Below are 26,053 nucleotides of genomic sequence, written 5' to 3'. Positions count from 1 at the left end.
TATGGCTTATATACTAAATCATGGAAATAATAATCTATGTATACTTGTTCCTTTTTATAATTTCCTTAAAGCTATTGCCTTGCCGCTACAGGCAAGTGTTGTTATGTCACCTCACTGTGATGAATCGGATAAATGTCACGGCGATCTTGTAATAAAACAGATTTGGAACGAAAAATGCTGATGAAAAAAAAATCAGTATCACAAGCGTCACCAAGAAACACATGCAAAATACAGCACTTTTCAAAACGGTGACTAAGAATGTGTGCATCGCACAACACGCCATCGTGCCCCATCAATGGAAAGGCCAATAGGTCACGAGAAATGTAGATGATTTGGTTTACATGCTAACACATCGGCTATAATACGTGCTAAAATAATAAATGTTGACTAACTTATGTTTTACAAAATCAAATATTTATCTTCACTGATAAATATTCAAATCAACTGTCAAACATGAAAGGTAAATCATATATACACACCCGCATTACTAAGAATGTGTAGCTTTAGTTATAAGAAGGACCGTATTTATCACTGTCTTTATTGCATTATGCATTAACTTTTATGCAAGTGCCTAGTCATGTTTTTTTCAATAAAGTGCAAGGTGCGGATATTTAAGCGAAAACGGCGCGCTGCGATCTATCTTGTACTGAGTTTGCAGCCGCAGCAAAAGCAGCAGTAGCAGTAATAAAAGCAGCAGCAGGAGCCGCAGCAGAAGCAGCAGTAGCAGCAGTAGCAGCAGTAGCAGCAGTAGCAGCAGCAGAAGCAGGAGCAGTAGCAGCAGGAATAACAGCAGAATCAGCAGTAGCAGCAGTAGCAGCAGTAGCAGCAGTAGCAGCAGTAGCAGCAGTAGCAGCAGTAGAAGCAGTAGCAGCAGTAGCAGCAGTAGCAGCAGAAGCACCAGTAGCATCAGTACCAGAAGTAGCAGCAGTACCAGAAGTAGCAGTAGCAGTAGTAGTAGGAGTGGTAGTAGTAGCAGCAATAATAGCAATTGCAGCTGTAACAGTAGTAGTAGTAGCAGTAATAGTAGCAGCAGTAGTAGTAGAAGCAGTGGTAGAAGTAGCACTACTAGTAGTAGCAGCCGTAGTAGCAACAGTAGCAGTAGTAGTAGCAGTAGTAGTAGTAGTAGTAGTAGTAGTAGTAGTAGTAGTAGTAGTAGTAGTAGTAGTAGTAGTAGTAGTAGTAGTAGTAGTAGTAGTAGTAGTAGTAGTAGTAGTAGTAGAAGTAGAATCAGTAGTAGCAGAAGTAGTAATAGTAGCAGTAGTAGTAGTAGACGTAGTAGTATTAGTAGTAGTAGTAGTGGTATTAGTAGATGTAGTAGTATATACTCTTTATTTTCACTTTTCAGTGATTTAACATACATACAGAATAATTTAAATATACATTCATACATATAAACTTAAAGTCATATATTATTTAAACAAGTATTATTTACATCTGAATACAATGTAACTTGTAATTCGATAAACGTCTGTTTGTTGAAACACGATTACTTTGAAGTTATACTCATATGAATAAAAGTACATATACGTTTGGATGTCTCATCATTGAGAAAGTTGGCCGCTGATAGAAGTAATGTCACTTTATCATATGGATTAGTATCGCGGAGAATGTGGCACTCTCGTAGTATTGTCAGTCTATGTGCACTCAGTCTTGGACAGGAGGCGACGGCATGAATGTCGCTGTCTATAACTATGAGACCACAGTGTCTGCAAGGTTGTCCGGGAGTTTGTACCGGTGTGTTTACTAGCACACGCACAGCTGTCGAGGCGTCAGTTGTTTCATTGGGTGTCCTCTTCGCGGCCCAGAGGCGAGCAGCCCTGATGTGGAGGGTGAACAACGCTACATTGCACAAATTCTGGATTCCCTGTGACGCGAACCGTCCATTGCTCCGTGTGATATTGGCGTATCGCGTTATTTACTATGCGTGTAAACGTCAGTTTAGGAGGAATCACAGTGGATAAACAATACGCTGTATAATAGTTCACGTGGTTATATTGTTCCATTAATGCATATATGTCCGGTATAAACTCTTTCTAGGATGATTTACCTCGGATATTAACTAGCGCTATTCTATTCTCAAATAGTTGTTGTGTAAGGTATTTAGTGTTCATAGAGCACAGTATATGGAAGAACATCGGTTTTCTTACGTCGCTTTTAGCAATCATTGGTAACTAACCGATTAGGCTTAATGACATTTCGGTCATTTTGCGAGTTGGCAGGTTTGTACACATTTTTGCTGTGAGTCTGATGAATCTTTCTAGTTTAAGGAAATCATCGTTCGTCAGAAATCCGATCCGTACAGAGCTATGGGGATAGATATCTTTTCCATGAGATCAGCCATTTTCAACGTATAAATGTCGTATGTTTTTTCTTTTATTGTCATAAGGGAAAACACCGATGAGCGAACCTTTCGTATTCGTTTGTCGACTGCTTGTGACGATCTGTGAATCATTATTCCCTCATGTTTTGCGGACTCTGCGGGAAGCAGTATTTTATCGTAGATTTTTACTGTAGTCAGAGGCCGCACTCTTTTTTTCCGCAGACCATATACACGAATTTGTCTTCGTTAAGTCGGTACCCCCATGTATTAGCGTATGTCGTTACAATATTTACTTGGCGCTGTAATGATTGAGCACTTCATGAAATGAGCGTGAAGTCGTCTGCTAGAGATGGATTCCCGGTGTGAAGGTGGCCAGTGGTAGTTCCATGTCCGGATGACTCCAGATCACGCATAAGCTTGTCTATAGCAGATACAACCACGTTGATAGAACTCCTCCTTGTCTGACGTCCTGTCGGACCGGAAATGACATGGATAGAACCCCGTTAACGCATACTGCGCTTTTGATGTCTGTGTGGCAATGTATTGACGTCCGCAGCATTGTTCCTTTTATTCCGAATTCTAGCAGTTTTATAAATAGCGCGTTTTGAAGGATATTGTCGAATGCACCGGAAGTGTCCAGCAGTGACACGTGCGATGAGGAGTCGTATTCTATATTAGAATATATACATTCCTGTAGGTTGAATGACACGGTAATGAAACCCAGTTCTTTTGGTAGGCATTATGTTGGGTGTTTGGAAATGTTTTCTTATTATCGATGCACCATTTGCTTATCCTAGTGTGGAGTAGTTATTCGAAGAGTTTGTATAAAACCGGAAGTAGTGTGATTGGGCTATAGCTGCTGCACTTAGTTTGCGGTTTCCATTCCTAACATCATTACCATTGATCCAGCAAAATATGTTAAACACAACACTAAAACAGTACTTACCCGATAATTGAATCATATGTCAATGTACATAGCGTAAAATATATTGCTGGATCAATGGTTCGATGTTAATTTTTCCTGATAAATTATTGTATTAGCTCTCGAAAACAACCGAGGTGTAGTTCATTCGTTAACAATTGTTCGAGTTACATGGTTTACAGTAAAGGTGGTATAGTTTTACGGCAAACGAAGTTGAACTCATTGTCTCTATTATAGCATTTAAAAAAAATAGAATACAAAAAATGGGCTTCCCTTCTGTACTTCGAACCAGAAGAAAAACATGTGTGTTGATTGCATTGAATTTAAGCCGAATAAACATCTTAATGTGACGTGAACACTTACACGTGCGTGTAAAATAGCGTGAACACAAACGACCATATATAGTCGAAAAAATCACGAACCAATGTCGGCATTTTGACTACTACAATAGTAGTGCTAATATTACTGGTACTTCTACTACAACAACTACTACTACTGCAACTGCTGGCGGTGCTGGTGCTGCTACTGCATTGCACTTATACTGATACCATTACTACTACTACTACTACTACTACTACTACTACTACTACTACTACTACTACTACTACTACTACTACTACTACTACTACTACTACTACTACTACTACTACTACTACTACTACTACTTCTACTACTACTACTACAACTACTACTACTACTACTACTACGACTACGACTACTACTACTACTACTACTACTACTACTACTACTACTACTACTACTACTACTACTACTACTACTACTACTACTACTACTACTACTACTACTACTACTTCTACTACTATTACAACTACTACTACTACTACTACTACTACTACTACTTTCTACTACTACTACTACTACAACTATCACTACTACTACTACTTCTTCTACTACTACTACTACTACTACTACTACAACTACTACTACTACTTCCACTACTACTACTACTACTACTACTACTACTACTACTACTACTACCACTATTACTACTACTACTACTACTACTACTACTACTACTACTACTACTACTACTACTACTACTACTACTACTACTACTACTACTACTACTACTACTACTACTACAACAACTACAACTACTACTACTACTACTACTACTACTACTTCTACTACTACTTCTACTGCCGCTGCTACTACTACTACTACTACTACTACTACTATTACTACTACTGCTACTACTACTACTTCCGGTACTACTGCTACTACTACTACTACTACTGCCACTACTACAGCTGCTAATACTGCTACTACTACTTCTACTACTACTACTGCTACTTCTACTATTGCTACTACTACTACTAATTCGGCTACTACTGCTACAACTGCTACCACTGCTACTCCTGCTACCACTGCTACTGCGGCTACTGCTGCTACTGCTGCTACTGCTGCTACTGCTGCTACTGCTGCTACTGATTCAGCTGCTACTGCTGCTACTGCACCTGCTGCTGCTGCGGCTACTGCGGCGACAGCTGCAATTTCTGATACTGCTGCGTATACTTCTGCTGAAACGTCTGCTGCTACTACTGCTACTACTGCTGCTACTTCTGCTACTGCTGCTACTGCTTCAACTGCTTCTACTGCTGCTACTGGTGCTACTGCTGCTTCTGCTGCTGATATTGCTTCTATTGTTGCCACTGCTTCTATTGCTGCTTCTATTTCTATTGTTGCTATTGCTGCTGCTGCTGTTACTGCTGCAGCTGCTGCAACTGTTTCTACTGCTGCTACTACTGCTGCTTCTCCTGCTACTACTGTTTCTGCTGATGCTACATTTACTGCTGCTTCTGCTGCGACTGCTTCTACTGTTTCTACTGCTGCTGCGACTGCTACTGCTGCTACTGCTGCCACTGCTGCTGCTGCTACTGCTGCTACTGCTGCTACTGCTGGTGCTATTGCTTCTACTGCTTCTGCAGCTACTGCTGCTTCTGTTGCTACTGATGCTGCTGCTGCTACTGCTTCTACTACTACGACTATTACTACTACTACTACTACTACTACTACTACTACTACTTCTACTACTACTACAACTACTTCTGCTACTATTACTACTACTGCTACTATTGCTATTAGTAATACGCCTACTACTACTGCTGTTACTACTACATCTACTGCTGCTACTACTGCAACTACTTATACTACTGCTTCTGCTACTACATTTTTGTACGTCGACGTACACATTTTCTGAACAGCCCATAAAAACACTCGTCTCCTGAGCCGCTTTTACTTCAGATTTATTCATAATAAATGTTTAAAATTCCTTTTTTAATTGAGGACAAAGTGAATAAAATATCAACATATTGAAACAAAACAACAAAAAACAAACAAAAAAAGAATTAAAAATAAGTATCTACTTGACGGTATTTATTCTAAAATCGGTTTAAGTAATAAATATTATACACTTTATTAGACAGCCGGCTGATGTCTGCTCTATATGTCAAAACTTGACGCTTAAAGGGATAGGGATCACCACAGCAGGTTGCTAATACACTGTGTAGAATACCGCTGTTTTATTGTGGTAACACTATTGTTTAGAAAGCATATGCCAAATAATATGGAATCAAATTTTGAAATAAAGATCGTAAAAAGAGTCTGAACATAGCGCAGTGGATGTTAAATATGCGGATCAAAGCAACAGATGTAAGGGGTCTTCTGATTGGCTAACACTAAAGGGTCGGTAAAAATTGTACGTCGAAGTACAATTTTGTACGTCGAAGTACAAAATTATGTACGTCGACGTACATTTCTCTTTTTACCTAGTAGGTCTTGTTGATTTATGACCCAAATGGTACGTCATACGCTTATCGCGCGTCGTATCGTGCGTCGCTCAAATGTCGATTGTCGCGCTTGAAGGTCGACACACATGAGACGGTCGACAATTCAGTCGACAGTCAAGATTGTCTGCTATATTTTTTATAAAACCCAGCGCGATATGCGACACTCAAATCTTGATTGTCGCATGATTGTCGCATGTCGACATCAACTGTCGAGTGTGATATCGTGCGTCGCTTGAATGTCGCTTGAATGTCGTGTGTCGACCTCGAAGTTCGACACGCGACAATCAACTTGGCTCTATCCGGATTTCGTATTCAGCCCTGTATTTGCTTATCTTGGAAAACATCAATCATGGATTTTTCCAACGGGATTAAGGTAATAAAACCTTGCAATTTGATGCCTTCGGGCATTGGACCATTACATTCGCGTTATGCGGTAAATTACCATGTATACCTATAGAAAGTAATGAATTCATCCAACAGCATTTTAATCAATGTCGTCCTACTAAGAAAACATAATATTTTCAGTTTTTACTTTTTTGTTCTAGGATCATGTCCGGCAAGAGGTAGCAAAGCTAATACGTGTTATTATTGTTTAAACCAGAAAATGAAGAATTAATCACAAGATAATTACTGTATATTGATTTATTGCATTTATTTAAATATACTTATAATTTTTGGACACCTTTATTTGTGTCTCAAAATATTCGGACAACTGTAATTTTTTAATATTGTTTGTATCTAAATTTTCGGACACGAACAAAAAATATTTATTTTAAGTTTCCGAAAACTAAGAGTAATTAGGGTTATTATTTTTTCTGGTTTGCATCACAAAATTAAGTTCAGAATAATGATGGCTTGACACATCAAATTTACTCTAGATCAGCACTTCGGCATTTGGAAGAAACAGTGGAAAAAACATGGATGCAGAAATTCTGGAGGTAATTCAGTCACTATCAATGACTGAGGACCATTAAAAAGTAAATATGCGCCTTGTTACATACATGTTTAAAAAAACATTTGCGGTTCTGAACATGAAATCGCGTTTATAGAACAATGTATGAAAATCACTGTGTTAGTATCTGGGATATGGCAAGGCTGTTTTGTTTCATTTTTAGATTTTCATCAAACAATTTCTGCAGTTGCTTACTTATAATGTATGTACTTGGTCGTTATTCAAATGAAATGAATTAACTGGTTATGCTCCTTATTACAGGATGTAGCAAACAGCATAGAAAAAGTCTCCCGCAACGGGCACAACCACCCACATAGTGTAGATGAGAAGCTTGAGTTCTAATACTGGCGGCTCTGCTTAAGTAAGTTTTTCGTGCCTTTGAAGGGACGTTTTAGGTATTACACGTTTCTGTTCTGCTAAACAAAACCTGGCTTTGTTTCATGCAGTGAAACTTTACAATGGTGAGGAAATAAAAATAAACTTATTGAAAAAAGGGAAAAGCTTCTATTACATTCTCCACTCACAATGGCCAGTGACTATCTAAGGAAGAGGCCTAACACCTGAACGAAAGTTGTACCTGTATACTCATATACGGGAATTTTGCAGTCCACAGGCGCAAAAAGATTCTACTTTGCGATTGCCTAATGTTGAAAGGCCCGGTAAAGCCACACAGAAACGGAGAGAGTAATGTTTTGATGTTGAAGTAATATTGCATGTTCATGATTTGACTGTTTTGCCGTTTCTGTATTTTTCATACTTTGTAAATGGACAACTTACAGATAACTTATGTACATGAAATGTTGGTCAAACAAATTGTGTTTGTAAAACAAATTGTTCCAGCGCTGTTTAAATTTGTAACAAGGTTAACACGTTATTCATGTATTTGTAAGAACATTAATCCAGCGTTGTTACCTATTTTGTTTAATTAAAATGCAAGTTTACTTCAAATAGTATATATGTAATATATATGTAATATTGTACTATCAGACTTGTATTTGTACTAAGTGCTAATTTGATTTTTTTTCTTGATTTGTCATGCAAATATGTATGCATATGCTCACAATTTAGCAAATTTAGCCATTAATGTGTTTGTTCCCGCAAATGTAGTTCACAATTTAAAATAAAACAGCAAGAAACATTTCAACATATTTCTGTCTGATGTTCTATCAGCGTGGAGTGATGTCACTCATAACTTAGAAACCCAAACCAGCAGTAAAACAATTTTATGGAACAATAAAGACATAACTTCAAACAATACGACGTTTTTCTATAAAGACTGGTTTGAACGAAGCATTAAATATGTCGACCAATTATATGACTACAGAATTAAGGATTTCTACTCTTTTGATAGTATATGCTACATATACGGAATACCTTCAAATAATTTTCTGAAGTACTACACACTAATAAAAAAAAATACCCATACATATTAAATCTGAAATCAATACAAATAATACACCATGTACTCAAACAACATTTGTAGAAAACATACTTGGAAGAAAAAAAAAAATAAATAAAATATTCTACACACTACAAATTAAAAACCCTACAGAAAACTCCAAAATCCAAAATAAATGGCAAGTCCTTTTTGGAGAAAATGAGCTTAATTGGAAACACATATTTACCATGCCATATAAAGCAACTATTGAAAGCACACTGAGACATTTTCAATATAAATACATCCATAGAGTTATAGCTACAAATAAATATATCTTTAAACGCAAATTATCTAACTCAAATCTGTGTGACTTCTGCAGTGAAAACATTGAAACTATAGAACATCTTTTTTGGGAGTGCAAACACATCCAGACTATTTGGAATCAATTAATATCCTTTCTTGAACAACATCAAATACACGTTAAACTATCTTTCTTAAATGTAAGTTTCGGAATTAACTCATTGAAATCAATAGACTGTAATAATATTGTGAATTTTATGGTTATATTGATGAAATATTGTATCTTAAACATGAAGTACAAAAAACAAGTACCAAATTTTAATTGTTTTGTCCATAGTCTTAAACTAAAAATACAGATTGAGAAAGAAATAGCCCTCAGTAATGACACATTACAAATCTTTGAACAAAAATGGAATCGGATAAAATTCTCATAATGTTTTGTCCACTTAAATACATTTCATTCTAATGTTAGTTTATCTCTCTAAAATAGTTTTGTTTATTTTTGTTTATTTTTTTTTTCAATCTGACAAGATCATTGTGAATATACAACAAAACACACAAGTCCAGTATGCTTTCTTCCGACTTTATACAACTCATCATTTTTCATAACTATTCCGCTGTTGTTCTTTTCTTTTCTCTCTAAAAAAATAAATATATATTAGCATATCTTGTATAACATGTCTGGACTGTATTGCTTTGTACAATCACTATGTTGTATGATCATAAACATGTTTCCATTGTATGCATGATATTGAAAAAAAAAAAGAAAAAAAAAAAAAGAAACATTTCAATCAAGAAAATCAACTTTTGATTGATGCTTAATGTTAAGCATAGTGCACTGCTTATTATTTAACGTTAGTTCAAAAAACGTTGCTGATATGATTATCCGATTATGAAATACATAATTTAAATAGAAATTTTGATAACGTCTTATATCATTCACAAAGATAATGTTACGTTAAGATGACTGGCTTGTTTAAAACTATCGTATGCCTATATATAACCCTTTCATTCATGTTAGGATAGAACCTGCCTTCTCACGGTTTATTTTGAATAACGCTTTATTTATTATTTTGCAGTGCATATTGTGCAAGCGTGATAATAATAAATGCATACACGACTACTTAGTTTGGGTTATGATTACATGTTCGAGTCGCTCATCTAACAATGCGCAGGGTAATCGTTTTGAGCCGCCTTCTGTTTGAAGTACGCCGTCACTGGTTTCTCGACAGTCATGTGCACACTTTATATTTTATAAGCATCTCAAATGAACGCATGGACTTGTCAACTATCAAGTCATTACTGATAACAATTCAACCCCGTTTAATCAATGAACACGCGAATCGAGTTATTTGGTTCTTGTCTTCAGATTAAAGATATCACAATAAAATACTACTTTTATCTATTAACACACGCAGACAGCAAACGGCAGTCAACATGGACGGTTGGGGTTCCGGGAATGAAATGAACACACAAGCCTAAAACATAAAGTCATATGGATTCTTAATTGTCCAAAACATTGGACTTTTTAACAAGTGAGTTTTTATAGATTGTTTACACCATGCAATGATGCATTTTATATTAAGATAGTGTTGGTTACTCTTGGGATGATACATTGGGTGGCGAATTCAATTCAGGATTTAAAAAAAAATTGTTTTCACATTTTTAATGTTGGTTTGCATTTATTCTTAGAGGACATGAACATAATTGGATAACCTTAAATTATCAATTCACAGCATTATTATTAAATGTTGCAGCACTGACGAAATTGAGTTGAGTTACATGGCGTTATCTCAATATATGCTGTGCACCTAAAAAATACGTAACACTTTAATTATAAGAGTCTCTCATTGTTGCGTGTTGATTTTAAGGTAAGACATTAACAGTTTATATTAAAACGTGAATGCCAGTGTTAATACTTAACTGTTAATATTGCTTTTAACTTTATGAGTAAGCGTTTGTGAATTCTTTATGATGTTCCTAATTATTTCATGCAATATTTCACTTAAATTAATTGAGTTTACTATGTCCTTTTTTGTGTGTTATTCCGTCCAAATTCATCAACGATTTTTAAACCTCTGAAACTCATCATTTTATGTTAACGGGTAAACAACATGCTAATTCAGTTAGTAGCACGTGGGCGTCAATTAGGAATGACAAATGATTACACCGAAGCATGGTAATCTGAAATTGTGGGGTGCTAAAATTGTAAATTCGATCAGGGACATGATTACTATTTAAAATTTGCGTAATTAATTATTGTTTTTGTTTTAATAACACCACAATAAATTGGGTCAGCGTATCGAATTGACTTGTTTAACAGTGGTACTATATAACACTATTCAAACTCTGATCATGCATGTATATAACACAAACGAAAAAAGAAAAAGCACACGTTCCGATTCTGGGATCATGTTTATAAATTGTATACACTTGTACAATACTACTCAAGCATTTGAAAACGTCGAAATCGGTTCAGGTTAGTTTGCTTACTTAGGAAATTACCTAAGATACTAAAAGAAACATCAAAATACACATGTAGACACTATCATATAAATAGTTTTACGGCTTGTTTTTAAAATGTCAGCAATAATGTATAAGTTATGCACAAATCATGTTATGGGTTTGTTATTTCTTTCAGTACATCATAACTAGATATTGATTAAATTTTTATTAATGTAGAGGTATACAAAGTAGTCAGCTGTATCAGACACAAGAGTAAACAAAGATATTAAAAATCAAATTGTTCCAGCCACAAATGTTACCGTTATACTACGTTTGGCGTTTCAATAACAAGACCATTTTAGCCACATGTCATTAAAATTACATGTTATAACCCGCGCATAAGAATTTAAACGATATAAGATACAAATAATAATATAGGTGTTAACACTTCCACGTGGGAACTTTTACGTAACAACTTACACGTTACAACGTGTAGGTTACAATTTAGTAAACGTAAACTGACAGAACTTACACTTAAACACGTACTCGACCGAACACGTTAACCTTTAAACATTTGGGGAACGCGAAACCACTTACACGTTAGCACAAATACATATGACTATACATGATCTATCACAAATGAAACGTAATACAACCTAGACAAAAGAAGAAATGAAACATTGAACATAAGATACTTACATAAAATAGTTAAACAATATCATAATAAGGATGAGATCAAATCACACGTACAATAACATGGCGTAAGAACATTATAAGAACTTTATTAATAGGGTACATGTTATCTTCAAAAACTGGTATTTGATAGTGGAAATGCGTGGAATGTACTGTTATGTCTTATTACAGTTTTATGTTTGAATTCTATATTTTAGAAACTCATATGTGCAAGTGTGTGTTAGTCGAATTCAATCAATTCAAACATAATTGTTTTATGATAAACAATTTTTACATGAATGAACAGTCATTTAGCTAGTGTATTTTTAATAATGCTATATTAATTTGTTTCTATTCAAAAGCATTTTTTAGTACAAGCGTATTGGTTTTGACAAGTATAAGTTAGTTTACAAGTTAGACATACACGGGCTTATTTCCCTCGTGAAGACTATATGAAATACAACTTTTCCTGACACGTTTGCGAAAAGAGCCCCGCACAGATTTCCGTCCTTTGGACGTTGGAGGAAAGTTATAGGCTATAATTTCTTTATATAGCGAAAGTTATTTATTGATTAACTAGGTTATCTTAACCAGAACCATAATTTATAATTTACCATATGTCTTGTCAGTAAAAAAGAGCAGCATTTATTGCTAGCGAATACATGGGTCATTTAATGCACTTTACGGCCGTCTACTGGGCGCTAAAGACATACTTAAATACGCATAATAATTTGAATCCGCAAAACTTATTTCTATCAAAAACTTTGAGTCACATCTTTTTTGTTCGTCAGTGAATTTTCAAAATAATTTTTTAGCGAAATATATTATGTTTATCTAAGTCTCAAATGTTTATTATGGACCTTAGTAGGGCGTACGCAGGGACGGATGTAAGCAACCATGCAATGCGAACAGTGAATATGCCTTAATGCGATGTCCCCGATATATCGGACGTCTTGTCATGATGAATATGTTCTGTCGGTAATGGTATATTAAGATTAACCAATATTCCATAACACAATTCGTGACCTGTACATGTGACATTTGACTGACGAAGGTGTTATTGTATGCTACAGTTAGTGGTCATTCTGTATGTATGTAACCACGTTTTATAATGAACTCAATTACTCTTTAAATGCTGAGCAAAAGCATAAAACAACTCAGAACTCATACAAAACGGATGTGGAGTGTTTTGACTGAAACCTTATACTGGACAACGTTATTAACTGCAAAGAATTTTCTTCCATAATTTATCAATACTCACTTCCCCCGTTCCCCTAAAACGGCATCATTTGTTTAAATAATGTCGGCAAGAAACATAATGGCAGAATAGAAGGAAAATACTTTTTGTACAAGTAATGTTTCCATTCTGAAAAAGAAGATACAATATATGTTGTATGTTGTTTACCAGCGCGAGTTGTGTTTGAACGCTGTCCTGTTGTATTGAATTTTAAGATTATGATATTTTACACATGTTTAAGATGTTCGTCGGATTTGCTGAAACAGTAACTAAATTCTTACAGTGAACAAATACAAGTTTTATTTCGCCCCAGTGCATGCAGTGTCGGTGGCATGATACATGTTTTTTCGAAAGTACTGACTTGATTACATAGTTTGATATTAAATAATTATCAACATTATCTGTTTGACTTACAGTGATATACCCGTTAAAGGGACTGTCAACCACGAATGGCGAAAAAATAAAAGTTCTAAAATACCGTATTTTTTACAATTATTAGTTTATATTGATTAACATTTCATGACTGGTATATTACATAACTAGAAAAAAGTTCATATTTTCAGTATATTCGGTGATAAAATTTCGCGATGTGAAATCGAAAGAACATCGCGAAAATAGGTGACATAACGATATACACACTATAAATAACGCAAGTAGATTTATCATTTTATAAATAAAATATATACAGTTCAATACGAATGCACAATTTGCCTTTCCCGTGTTTACCACGTGACGATGATGATCAATCTATTGGCGTCATTTCTAGTTAACTGGTAGTTACCTGGTAGACATACCCAGTAAAATTTTATACCGAATATACTGAAAATATGAAAACGTAACACCTTTTTGCAAGTTATGTTATATACCAGTCGTGATATTTTAATCAATATAAACTAATAATTGTAAAAAAATACGGTATCTTACAACTTTTGTTTTCTTCGTCGTCGTGGTTGACAGTCCCTTTAAGTGTGAGATAAATGTCTTATCAAGTTATGAGTGAACGAGGATTGTCTGATTTGAGTTCACAATACTTGATGCACGTACGTATAAAGCAAATCCTTATGGCTAATATACTACTCTGCAAGGGTCCTATTGAAGAACGGAATCGGCACTAATGTTTAGCCTTGAGTGTTTGTTTAACTGAATAGTATCTACAATTTAATGGAATGATTTTGTTAACGTCAATGCACGCAGTAGTGTTTGACTGAAGAACACTTGTCGCTATTTGTATTGTAAAACATATTGACATAATCGATGTGCATGCAACAACTTGTCTCGGAACGGAGTCGTTTGGTTTAAGGTCAATTTATAACAGTTACTGTTAAGCCTTAATAGTTATCTCGGGTTTTTTATTTGTTACGTCTGACAATATATGCGAATAATTGCAAAACTAGTGTGCATCACAATCAACCGAAGTGTATATTACTCGCACCATATTGTTTAGTGAAGTTAATTGAGGCAAACAATATAAAGTCAACCCTTACCGAAAAAAATATATATCGCATATAAGCGGTTTACAACTTTCGCATATACGTCGCTTATAAGCCGCATGTTGGGATTTTACATGCACATGAGATGTAAGCGAAGTATAAGCCGCATATAAACATTGGATACATATAAGCGAGGTATAAGGGGGTTATGTTCGATTTATATACGGTTTATAAGCGAATTATAAAGTTATTGAGCAGTTTGCATATCAGCCGCTTATATGCGCCATATAAGCGATTTATATACGAGCTGTAAAGAAATTGAGCAGTTCATTTATAAACCGCATTAGAGCGGCTTATTAGCGATTTAGATCCTAATCTTGCGCAAGTTTAGATTTGGAACCTCGCAGCAAGCTTCCGCGAGCTTGCGTAAGCTGGCAGATGATTCTTATTTGAAAGCTTGCATTTCATGAATTGGAATTGGAACCTCGCAGCAAGCTCAATTTTGCTTCTTATTTGCAAGCTTGCCGCAAGCTTACGCAAGCTTGCAGGAGTCCATAAAATAGTACTTTTAAGTTTGTACACAACCTTCCAATCTGAAAAAATGTTTCACAGCCAGTTTTGCAACACTAGGCAAACATGTTGTTAATATTCAAACATTATGGACCTTCATTGACCCTTTCGCGTCGGACTTCGCAAGTTGTTTCCTGCTGTAAAGGTCATCCAGCAGAGTAATTTTCGTGGATTATTGGTTCAAGCATGCCATACTTGTGAAAGTTGCCCCTGAGTTATGTACACTTTGTACTCTGGATGAAGGGGAATACAAGATCGAGCTTTGCAAAAAACGGAAAAACTATACCACTAAAATTTATATAATTTTATAACATTTTATTACAAAAGTTAAATGTTACTGCAATTTTATGAGTTTAAATATGAAAATAGTAATTGATGCTCTTCATGATGCTCTGAGGAATGTGATTTTCTGAAAAGCAATATTGAAAAGAAAGAGTTGTATCTGTTTTTGTAAGAAATAGTATTTTTGTTCCTTCAAATTGCCATTCAACATTGACTTTCCATAATCCTTTTACATATCCCACTGGGAAACAGTACATAAATATAATTTAATTATAGTATTTAATAATCTTAAAAAAAACACAACTTTTATGCTGTTCTGCAGTATTCCACAAAACACAGAAATTCAGTGAAGTATCATCAGAGACATAATGACAGTAACCTGTGACTTTGAACCTCTATTGCAACAAGCTTATTATTCATTTCTACATTGTATGAATTATTAATAATTGCACATTGTTTTTCACACAACACTCCCTCGCTGTACGAATTGCCAGACATTTATGACACTTAAATTTTAATTCCTTATGTTGCTTACTAATAGACCAACCATTTAGGTCAGTCAGTTGCTACACGCTCTTTTTTCTATTCCAATAAACAACTTCCTGTGAATTAAACAATTCAAAGCCTGATAAGCAGATGGTTTAAAATCAGGTATGAGAAAGCCCCACATTGTCAGGGAAAATTGGGGCTGCAGAAAACCACAAGTCCAGGTCAGCTGGTGGTCAGTGTTTATCAGATTAAACAAAGGCATATTAATGTACCATTTAGTGGACATTGAGAGTGGAAAATTGTGTTTTAAGAAATTATAACTACTATAAATCTCTATTAAAGTTTGACCTGCAGAGAAACTTGATTCATTTTGATGACACACAAATACAATAAAAAACGTTTCGTGTGTTTTGTTCTTAAAAAAACATATAAAATAATAAAAAATTCCAAACCTTATTTTTTCTCAAACCTTAATAAAGTAATAATTTAAAAAGAGCAAAATAAGCCAAAATTAAGACAAATTAAAGGTGAATTGAAATAAGTGTAAATAGTGATTTATTGTGCTCCTTCAAGTATGTAAAACGTAAATTTTCTTGTATATATATCAATAAAATTGCCACCATTTTTATATCAAAGATCTGTAAAAACATAGGTAGAAAGTTAGGAAGTTAGTGGAAAGTCTTAAAGGCAGCAGTAGACAAAATATATTATTAATGAAAACTTCTGTGTGATGTAGTTATCATTAAACATTATACACACCTTTAAAACAAGTTTTGTCCTTACTTTTGATTTATTTCAGACCTACTGGTGGAAAATTGAAATTGAATTAAATCTTAAATTCGATTGGCCCCTGAGAAAGTCGTGAAAGGTTAAATGTGACGTAAAACAACTACGCCAAAAAATGTAAACCTGATTGTTTAGATTCATGCCATAAAATTGTAATTCCAATATGCTGGGAAAGAAATCAGCTGCGTAACCTCGAAATAATGATTTATGTTAACTTTCTTGATATTTTTTGTATTCGACATTTTTACTCGCAGTACTTTGAAATTGTAGTCCAACAGTATCGTACAAGCTTGCATCCAAAAAGCTTGCAAAAGCTTGCAGAATTTTGTATTAAATTCGTGTAAGCTTGTGTGAGCTTGTTGCAAGCTTGTACAAATTAAACGTTACCTTTGTACGCTTGCTGCAAGCTTGCCGCAAGCTTTCCGCAAGCATTAATTTTGGTTTGTGGACTGCTATTACAAGTATTGATATTTTGCAACCATAATGGACATGACAATGTCCTCCTGCATTGCCATATCTGCATTCTCCTTTTACCGCACTAGCTTATTCCTGACAAATGTCACAAACAACATGCTCACGTTTATAATATTCATGTAATTATCTTTATGTGCGTGTCACTTTAAATTGTATATATTTACCCAGTATAACATCATCATTGATTTCTTCAGCTAATAAAGTATCTCAATTTGGAAATGAATTTGGAAATGTTATTCTTTCAGTACCTTCCTAAAGAAAAGAATTATAGTGTTCAACACTTTTTCAGCTAATATCACATAATGCATCGCTGAAACTAGCGCAGTCGTATCTCATATACCAACTTGCAAAGGTAGCGTAGGTCGTTATTGTCTGTAGGTTATTCACACAGGTTTACAAATAAGGACATGTCATATTTATTTATTTTGAGTTTTGATTATCCTTAATCACTAAATGTGAAAGTTTAATCAAACAGAATTGTTCTCAGCCAATGATTTTCAAATATATGAAAATGTGCAAAACCTTATAAGAGGGCTCTTGTATGGGAGCACTCCAATCTGTGTTTGCATATTTCATTATTATTTCAATAAATTTGCAATAATTTTTCGTCTTAGTTTTGTCCAGCAAGCTAAAGTCTAGATACATTGTTAAGTCCTTATCCTGATACTGACTTGCTTGGTTTCTCTTTTTTCCTTGAAGAGATCTATCAGCGGCGTATAAGCGGTGTATAAACCGCATTTAAGCGAAATAAAAAAGTTCATAGTTTTGGCTATGTTCTAATGGAGGTATATGCGGTTTATACATCGCATATAAGTCGCTTATATGCGAAACATTTATATACTTTAATCTCGCTTATAACTGCCTTAGACTTATATCTCGCCCATACACGATATTTGAATGCCTATATGCGACTTATAATCGGTTTATAAACCGCATATAACACCCTAATACTTCGCATATAAGCCGCATATAAGCGGGAGTAAGTCATTTTGGTAAGGTAAAATAAGCCATATAATCCACATCCACTCGTCTAGTATGGATTGATTTTAACACAGTATGCAGTCATTAAAACACGTTAAAAACGAACTGTCCAACTCAGTTTGTTAAGACTTATATAATAAAACCACACTTTGTCTGGAGTTAATGATTGTTCATCAAGGTTATAACATCTGAACAAATATGATTTTGACAATAAGTATGATGATGAGTCGGCGTTGTTTGTACATGAACCAGAACGCTTATAAATGCGAACAAAAAACTCTAAAATATATAAATAACATATTAAGTCACTTATTCGCCTCTTTCTCATATATGATGGGGAGAAACTAATCAAATATGGCCATTAAGAGCTTATTCGGACTTACATTTCATAGTTTAAAAATCCATTGCAAAATTTAAATTATTCTTGCAAAAAAGCGCGTGAAAGCGCATTTTCGCAAGCAACAAATTGAATTAAACTAGTGTCAGAGATACAAATTACTATTTATTATACAAATTTCCCAGCCTGTTGCTGTAAGTCCATTAAAGTGCCTTCTCTATTTTTTACAGATCTGATGCTACTTTATTGATATTGCATAATGTCTGAAAGAGACCTGGAACAATTTGAGAGTGGGTTCATTGATGTACTCAGAGATGAACGTGTTCGTATACAGAAAAAAGTGTTCACAAAATGGGCAAATGATGTTCTAAAAAAGGTTAGTAGTCATCGAATATTTTAATTAAATACTTATTTTATTTTACAGGATGCAGTCTAGATGCATTCCAACGCTTTTTGTATGGGTCCATATCCGGAATTATGCGGAATTTTATCAGTTAAAGCTCACTGGACAACACATGTTTGATGATACTGTGGTGTTCGTCGGCCGAAAACCAATGCGTGTCTTTAGTTTGTTATCTTTTCCGAAACGGATTTCGTCATTTCTCAAAACACTACATGTCTTTTCTGAATGGCCCGCTATTAAAGTTGTTTAACTCGTTCATATCCGTATAACTTCTTGTACCAGAGCTAAATATAGATTCTTAAATCTAAAACAACAACAACTTTACATGTATTCTTTTGTGAAACCACATTATAAGGTATATAGTATTAATTTGGTGACATCTGAGAGAGGTATTGTACCAAATGTGTGTATATTAAGTCTATGTACATTGATTTACATAGTTTATAACTTTAGATGATTACTTCTTTGAACCCCACGTGAACGAGGTGTTATAAGAATACCAGATATATATAATAAATAAAACGCTTTGATTAAATTTGCCGTAGCTTTCGACCTCTCGGTCTTCTTCAGCGGCATATATTTGTAAAGCATGTCTTGTTTTATTTTTTATAAACGGCTAAAATGTATATGTGTATGTATATGTATATATATATATATATATATATATATATAGTATATATATATATATAGATATATATATATATATATATATATATATATATACTATATATATATATATATATATATATATATATAGATATATATATATATATATATATATATATATATATATATATATATATATATATATATATATATATATATATTCTAATATAATATAATATATTTTCTCACTAAGTGCAAATAAACAAAACTAGACTTTAATAATTGTCAATACAAGTTCTGTATTTGGTAAAGCTTCTTGACATTCTACTAGACAAAAAGAACGGGCAATAGTTATAATTATGAAAATGTATTGTCTTTACAATACTTAATCAACCAATTAATGCATACAACACAAATGCATGCAAATGAATAGCCAAGTTATGTTTAATATACGTACAATTACAGCTCCTGACTTAAATACACAGACAATATTTCATGAACATTATCTTTTATAAAACCGTCTTTAGCAATGTCGGTAGCCAATTGTCCAGGTCTTTTGAAAAAAACTGTCTTTGATACCATTATTCTTCAACAATAGCACCTCTTCGATCGAACAGAATGCAAATACTATCAAGAAACATCCTTCACAGCAGGCTGTATAGCTTCAAGACAAAACTATCGAGGCTTTGTATAAGACATATGTCGGATCGATTATTCAAACATACATCCCACAATAAATCATCATCATCAACAATGTATCAGTGTTTTACCTTTCTCAACGAGACATAACTTTGTGTTCGTTTATTTGATATCATAAATCAAGAACCGTCTCGATATATATCTGCCTTACTTCCGTCTAAAAATATAGCAATGTATGATTCTAGAAATATTATATTACGAACATACTTATGTTATAATTCCAAATTTCTCAAAACATCAGAAAACGCTTTTAAAAAAGCACATATAATACATGTATGCTGATTATTTATAGTGCCGACAACATAGAAACAATCATAAACTCTGTTTAATAACCTGACATCTATTGATTACTTTTTTAAAAATACTTTTGGCGAGATAGAATCATTTTAGCATTGTCAACAATATTAACAACTTTTATTCACCGCATTGGAAACTCTAAACCAAATATTTTATGAAAACGTATCGAATAGAAACTTGCAGTAACATGAGATGGCGGATTACATGTTTGATTCAAAGTTGACAAACACATAACAACCGCGAGAGTCTAAGCGAGTAAAGTATATCCACTACTCAACACATTCCTTTCACATGTTGCAATTGACGTACAACTGTGTGTATGTCGACCAATTAAATCAATCAACGGTTTGATCGATAAACACCCAATTTTGACACAGTTCCGATATATGCAGTGAGAAAATAATAAAATACAAACATATTTGTTCTTGTCAGTTTTGCGATACCGCAATGACAATCATCAATATTATTGGCGATACTGTCTCCTACATCAAATGTTTAATGCAAATAATGCCATGTTTTGATAAAACATTATACAGGTAATAGTCTACCACCTTTAAGATGTTCGTGTTTATGTATGAAAATTAATATTTAGCGCAATACTTCGAATTTTCACATCTGTACTTCTAAACGGTAATTCTCCATTATGGCACTCAACATAAAAATGTGTATCCGTTAGCAAATCAAACCAATCAACAACTTTATCGGTTAGCATCCTATTCGGACACAGTAACAACCCATATAAATTATACAGTGATAATAAACTAGAAAGTAACTGTCCCTGTTATTATTGCGAAACCGCAATGGCAATCACCAAATATTCGCAACACCGCTTTCTTAATCAAATGTTTAAAGCAAATAATACCATTATTCCACTAGAAATGGCGCGGCAGAGGCCGACGCGTATCCCCACGCCGCATGTTTGTCACAGGGGCGCCCCAGGGTTGGTAATTGGGCCATGCATAGTTGAGATTAACCGTATTGTTATAAGAGATGTTCAGTATAAATCTGAAGTAATTCAATGTATAAATGAAGAAGTTAATGTAAAATAACCTAACAAAATGAGTGAAAATCTATACCCTAATTTCTCCTCCTCATTCTGCTCTCCTAACAAATCTAATAATGAATCAACTTCACTGTAGTCAATTATGTACATGTCATCCTAATTGGAATGACTTATGAGATGACTGAACATGCTCTCTTATAGCCAATCTTCTTGCTTCTGTTTTGGAAAAGTTATGTTTTGAGGTTAAATGGTTGACTAAATAGTAGCGTCTCAGAAATTTTCTATCGCAATCTTGTACAAAACAATGAATATGTTGAATTTCATGTCTGTCTTTGATGTGCCTGTTCAAAGTCAATCTTGCTTTAAATTGTTTCTCACATTTTTCCCACTTGAACATTTTGACAGATTATTAGTAATGAGTCTAAAATTGTAATTGCACAAATTGAAAGTTTCAGCCCTTTTTTAGATTCTTGAGGCTATATTCCATGAGTTTCTCATGCTTTTTTTGCTTGACTGCATTATATCTCTTCTCTAATATACAGGTGTCCCTTTGCGCCAATATTTTATAATCCCTTGTATAAACATTAGATTGAGCTAAACCATTTCACAGATGAGTTAACACAAACAAATGTATACTGAATACATCTCTGCGCTACTACTGTGTAACTCTATGCGCCACTTTGATTTATTTAATTTTTTATATCATTTGGCAGGTTATTTACTTACCTCCCTTTGAAGCTTATTACTTCCCTTGGATTTGTTTTTTTGACCTTTGACCTTGAAGGATGACCTTGTCATTAACCTTTAACTACTCAAAATTTGCAGCTCCATGAGATACACATGCATGCCAAATATCAAGTTGCTATCATCAATATTGCAAAAGTAATGGCCAATGCACCATACCGGGGTTATAAAAATAAGTGAAAATATCTGACCCGGCCCTGCCCCAACCCCCATAACTTTTGACCCAGGGGTCAGATCAAAATTCCGTCACTGTCACCGTCGCACATATGCTCATAGCTACCATGTATGTAAGTTTCAATGTTCTAGTGCTAATAGTGTAGGAGGAGCAGGTGGCCAGGACGGACGGACGGACAGATGGACGGACGGACGGACGCACATCAATACAATATCCCCACTTTTTCTCCGAAAAACGTGGGGATAATTACACAATACACATGTAGATAGCATGCTTTACATGTTCGTGCTTATGTACGAAAATCAATCTTGTACGCAATAAATTGAAATTTGACTTCCGTATTTCCTTACAGTCATTTTCCGTTTCGGCACATACAATAAAACTGTTTGTCAATCGGCGAATCAAAACAAATCAACACCTTTGTCGATTAACACATCATTCAAATATAGTAACGACCAATACAATGGTCATTTGAAAGAAATAAACACCAGTGTACAGACTACTCGGTCATACGCCATTTCATTAATGAGTCTGTGAATAACAGCCATGGGAGGAACAAAGAAACCAAAGATAGATTACCAATATTCTGAAAAGGCATTAACCCTCGTACAATGATTCCAAAACCTATAGAACAACCGTAATAGTTTAGCGTTGTTGCATGACGCTAACCAATCCATATCTGGTGTACCGAATCTTAAATCCTCGAGAAGCCCGTAAGCGTTGTGATATCCGTTTCATATATCCATATAACTGAAACGATACCTAATTTATTATGTATGTCGTTATGTATACGTAAGAATGAACAAATGCGACACGCAAAAAGTGCAATATTATTCATATAACGGTATGCGTAAACTTAAAATCGTAAAATGGCAGACAGTTAAGCATTAGTTTTGTTTAAAAAAACGCTTCAATATTTCCAAGATTTATCACTTACCACCAATTAAGAGAAGTGCACATGACTTCACGCACACCTTATACAATAATCGGTAGGAATGAACGATTCTTGTAAAACCGCGAGCAGACTACGCCACCCTACTGCTCATCTTTCATTTTTCTTTTAATGGCAGGCGGACGTATGATGACCCAGCGTTCAATACCGGTGTCAATGTGCCTTCATCACTTTCCAAAAACTCTAATTTGAGAGAAATATACAAATAAACAGCTTTTACCATATCGTAAACATTAAGTATTGTTTAAGCAAACCACATTAAAAACACACGGTCACATTCATGTCATAAAATAACATAATACACATTAAAATCAGCCTGTATGCATTTTACACATGAACACAAAACAAATCATTTTTTTACCATAACATCATCACACTTATTCTTTAAATAGTGTTATTAAATCATACGAATTCGAATATTATGTAGGTATGGGTGAGACAAAATGTCGCTTCAGCTGCATTAAACAGTAATCCACAAATCTTTAAACGTCCATTCAGTTGTCCAAATCATAGGCAAACAACACGCCGACTTCTATTTTTTATCCCCCGTGTTAAACCAGGAAAATTTTATGTTAGTCTTAAATAAAATGGTGAGGACTTGTCAAATCATATTGGTTCAAACATGATTTTGTTTTAAATTCAATCCTAAGCAACTTAAATATCTTCATAATTATATGTCTGCTTCCATAAATGTTTGTTTACCTCTCTTAAAATCTCTATAACTCTCAAAATCAACGAAAGTTTCGTTAAGTATTTCGTAAAATTAAGTTAACACCTTAACAATCAATGTTCCTTATAGCAATAGCCAAAATTTTAACGCTTAGATGTGGTATGATTACATAGAATTGTGTAGATAAAAAATGCTCGTTTTTATTTATTTGTGGCCACAATTAATTCCCGCGAATATATCTATTCATACGACACACGAACACCATTTTAGTGTTCATGTGTCGTATGAATAGATATGCAAAACAATAATAAAAACGAGCATTTTGTATCTACAAACATCTATTTTATCAGACCACATCTGACGTTGGAATTTCTGCAATTGCCATAAGGAACACTGATTTTTAATTGGTTAAGTTTATTTTACGAACAATTGTACGAAATTTTCGTTGATTTTGAATAGTAATGTTACTGTAAATCCAATATCAGACATTTTCTGCAGGTACTTTGAACCGAACCGGTTAACGGATTAACTACAAATGGGGCCTCGATACATTGTTCAACTAGACACCTATGTAACAATTCATTTGAAGCTTCACAAAAAGTCACATTTTAAAATAACTGAACCTGCGACACCGCTAAAAGCTCTGACATGTAGGCAGTTTCGCCGGTAGTGGTTGATCACTCCGCATGCAAAGCAAGGCCAGGGGCATCTGCTCTGGTAAACACGGTGGAAACCCTGTGTCCAGAATCGGATGCAGTTCCCGGTTTTCCGTTGTTGCAACGGAGATTATTTGAAGATCTCCAACAGCACATTGTTCATTCTGAACTGAAATCATTTTTTTTTTCATTTTGTGAGAAATTAAACGAGAATTACCATAGATTTCGTTTTTCAAACTGGTTAGATCCGATAACATATCCTTGTTTTGAGTGTATGGTATAAAATATCTTAAGCTGCTGTCTTTTGTACTAGTGGGTCTAATGTATATTAAATCAATCCAAACAAGCACCACTTTGCCGCGTACAACACGAACACACTTTAAATATATTTTTTCAATTCGACTGTCTAAAGCTTAAAGACGGAAAACGACAAACAAACGATTTCCTTTTGCCAAAAGGTTCACTACATTGCATTATGGGAAAACAATTGTCTTCTTATTCGTAAACTAAAACCATGAAAATGATAATTTACAATTTTAAATGTTAAAGACAATCGATACGATACTGGTCAAGAGATAGTTTAGCTTTAAACCACTAAATATTCGGCATAGCAATGGTCTCTGTAATAACTTTGCGATAGAACAATAGAGTAAACAGGAAAGACAATCATGCGCGAAATAAATCGGTCATTTATTTAGTTTGTTTAAGTGCGTGTTAAGTAATATTATGCATGCACGGTTCTGCTTTAGTTCTAAATCATTCCGGCTATGTACCTCAACATATTAACAGCTAAATTTACTTATTTTGCAATGAACAGTTTAAAGGATAAATACGTTTATAATACAAAATTATCCCTAACGGTATACACGGTCTGTTATTTCCATCATTGAATTTGGTTTGATTTATTTCTATTTATTGTACTTTCAGGCTGTCAGCGAGCTAAAAATTAACGATTTATTTGAGGATCTAGCTGATGGGAAAATTCTTATAAAGCTGTTGGAAATTCTCTCGGGCCAGACTATCGGCACTCCAAATCGAAGCATCCTGCGCGTAGAGAAGGCCGAAAACATCAACATATGCATCCGTTTCCTTAGGACTAAGGTATACGTATATCATTTTTGCAGCCGCTATAGATTGTCGTTTCCCTGTATCGCTACGTGTTATGTTAATTGTTAATTGATTGTGAGAAATCTACACACTGTTCAAGTTAGCTGTATTGCTATTGAAGGCAATACGTACGCACCTCGACGTTATATGTAATCTTCCAGCAAAAATTGACATAAAACAAACGCATACTTCAAGCGCAAGCGTATCTATATTCTCCTGTTATGGTTACATGGGCAGTAACGTCAGGTAGCGAAGCGATAGGACTAACATAATCATTCTAATAAAATGCGTACCATAAGTCTCTAACTAGATTGTTCGGTATACTTACAAAGCGTACGTGTGTTAACTTGTGGTAC

At 34.5% G+C, this 26,053-nt stretch overlaps 1 protein-coding gene across 3 annotated transcripts in view; it reads left to right on the top strand.

The window, feature by feature from the left end:
- Positions 1-10,066: 10,066 nt before the first annotated feature.
- Positions 10,067-26,053, top strand: part of LOC127831756 (lim and transglutaminase domain protein ltd-1-like) — a 36,010-nt gene continuing 20,023 nt past the window's right edge. For 2 of the 3 annotated variants that reach the window (XM_052356795.1, XM_052356794.1), the window contains exons 1-3: positions 10,067-10,217; positions 18,616-18,761; positions 25,518-25,691. In XM_052356795.1, coding sequence (XP_052212755.1) covers positions 18,645-18,761; positions 25,518-25,691 — 291 coding nt within the window. In that variant the 5' untranslated portion in view covers positions 10,067-10,217; positions 18,616-18,644. The remainder of the gene's footprint in view (positions 10,218-18,615; positions 18,762-25,517; positions 25,692-26,053) is intronic. The other variant, XM_052356796.1, reaches the window with a different exon arrangement.

This window comes from Dreissena polymorpha, chromosome 5 (genome assembly GCF_020536995.1).
Source record: "Dreissena polymorpha isolate Duluth1 chromosome 5, UMN_Dpol_1.0, whole genome shotgun sequence".
In the NCBI taxonomy this organism is placed as follows: Eukaryota; Metazoa; Mollusca; class Bivalvia; order Myida; family Dreissenidae; genus Dreissena; species Dreissena polymorpha.
The sequence above is the reverse complement of the archived record's forward strand: the minus strand, read 5'-3'. Positions and strand labels throughout refer to the sequence as shown.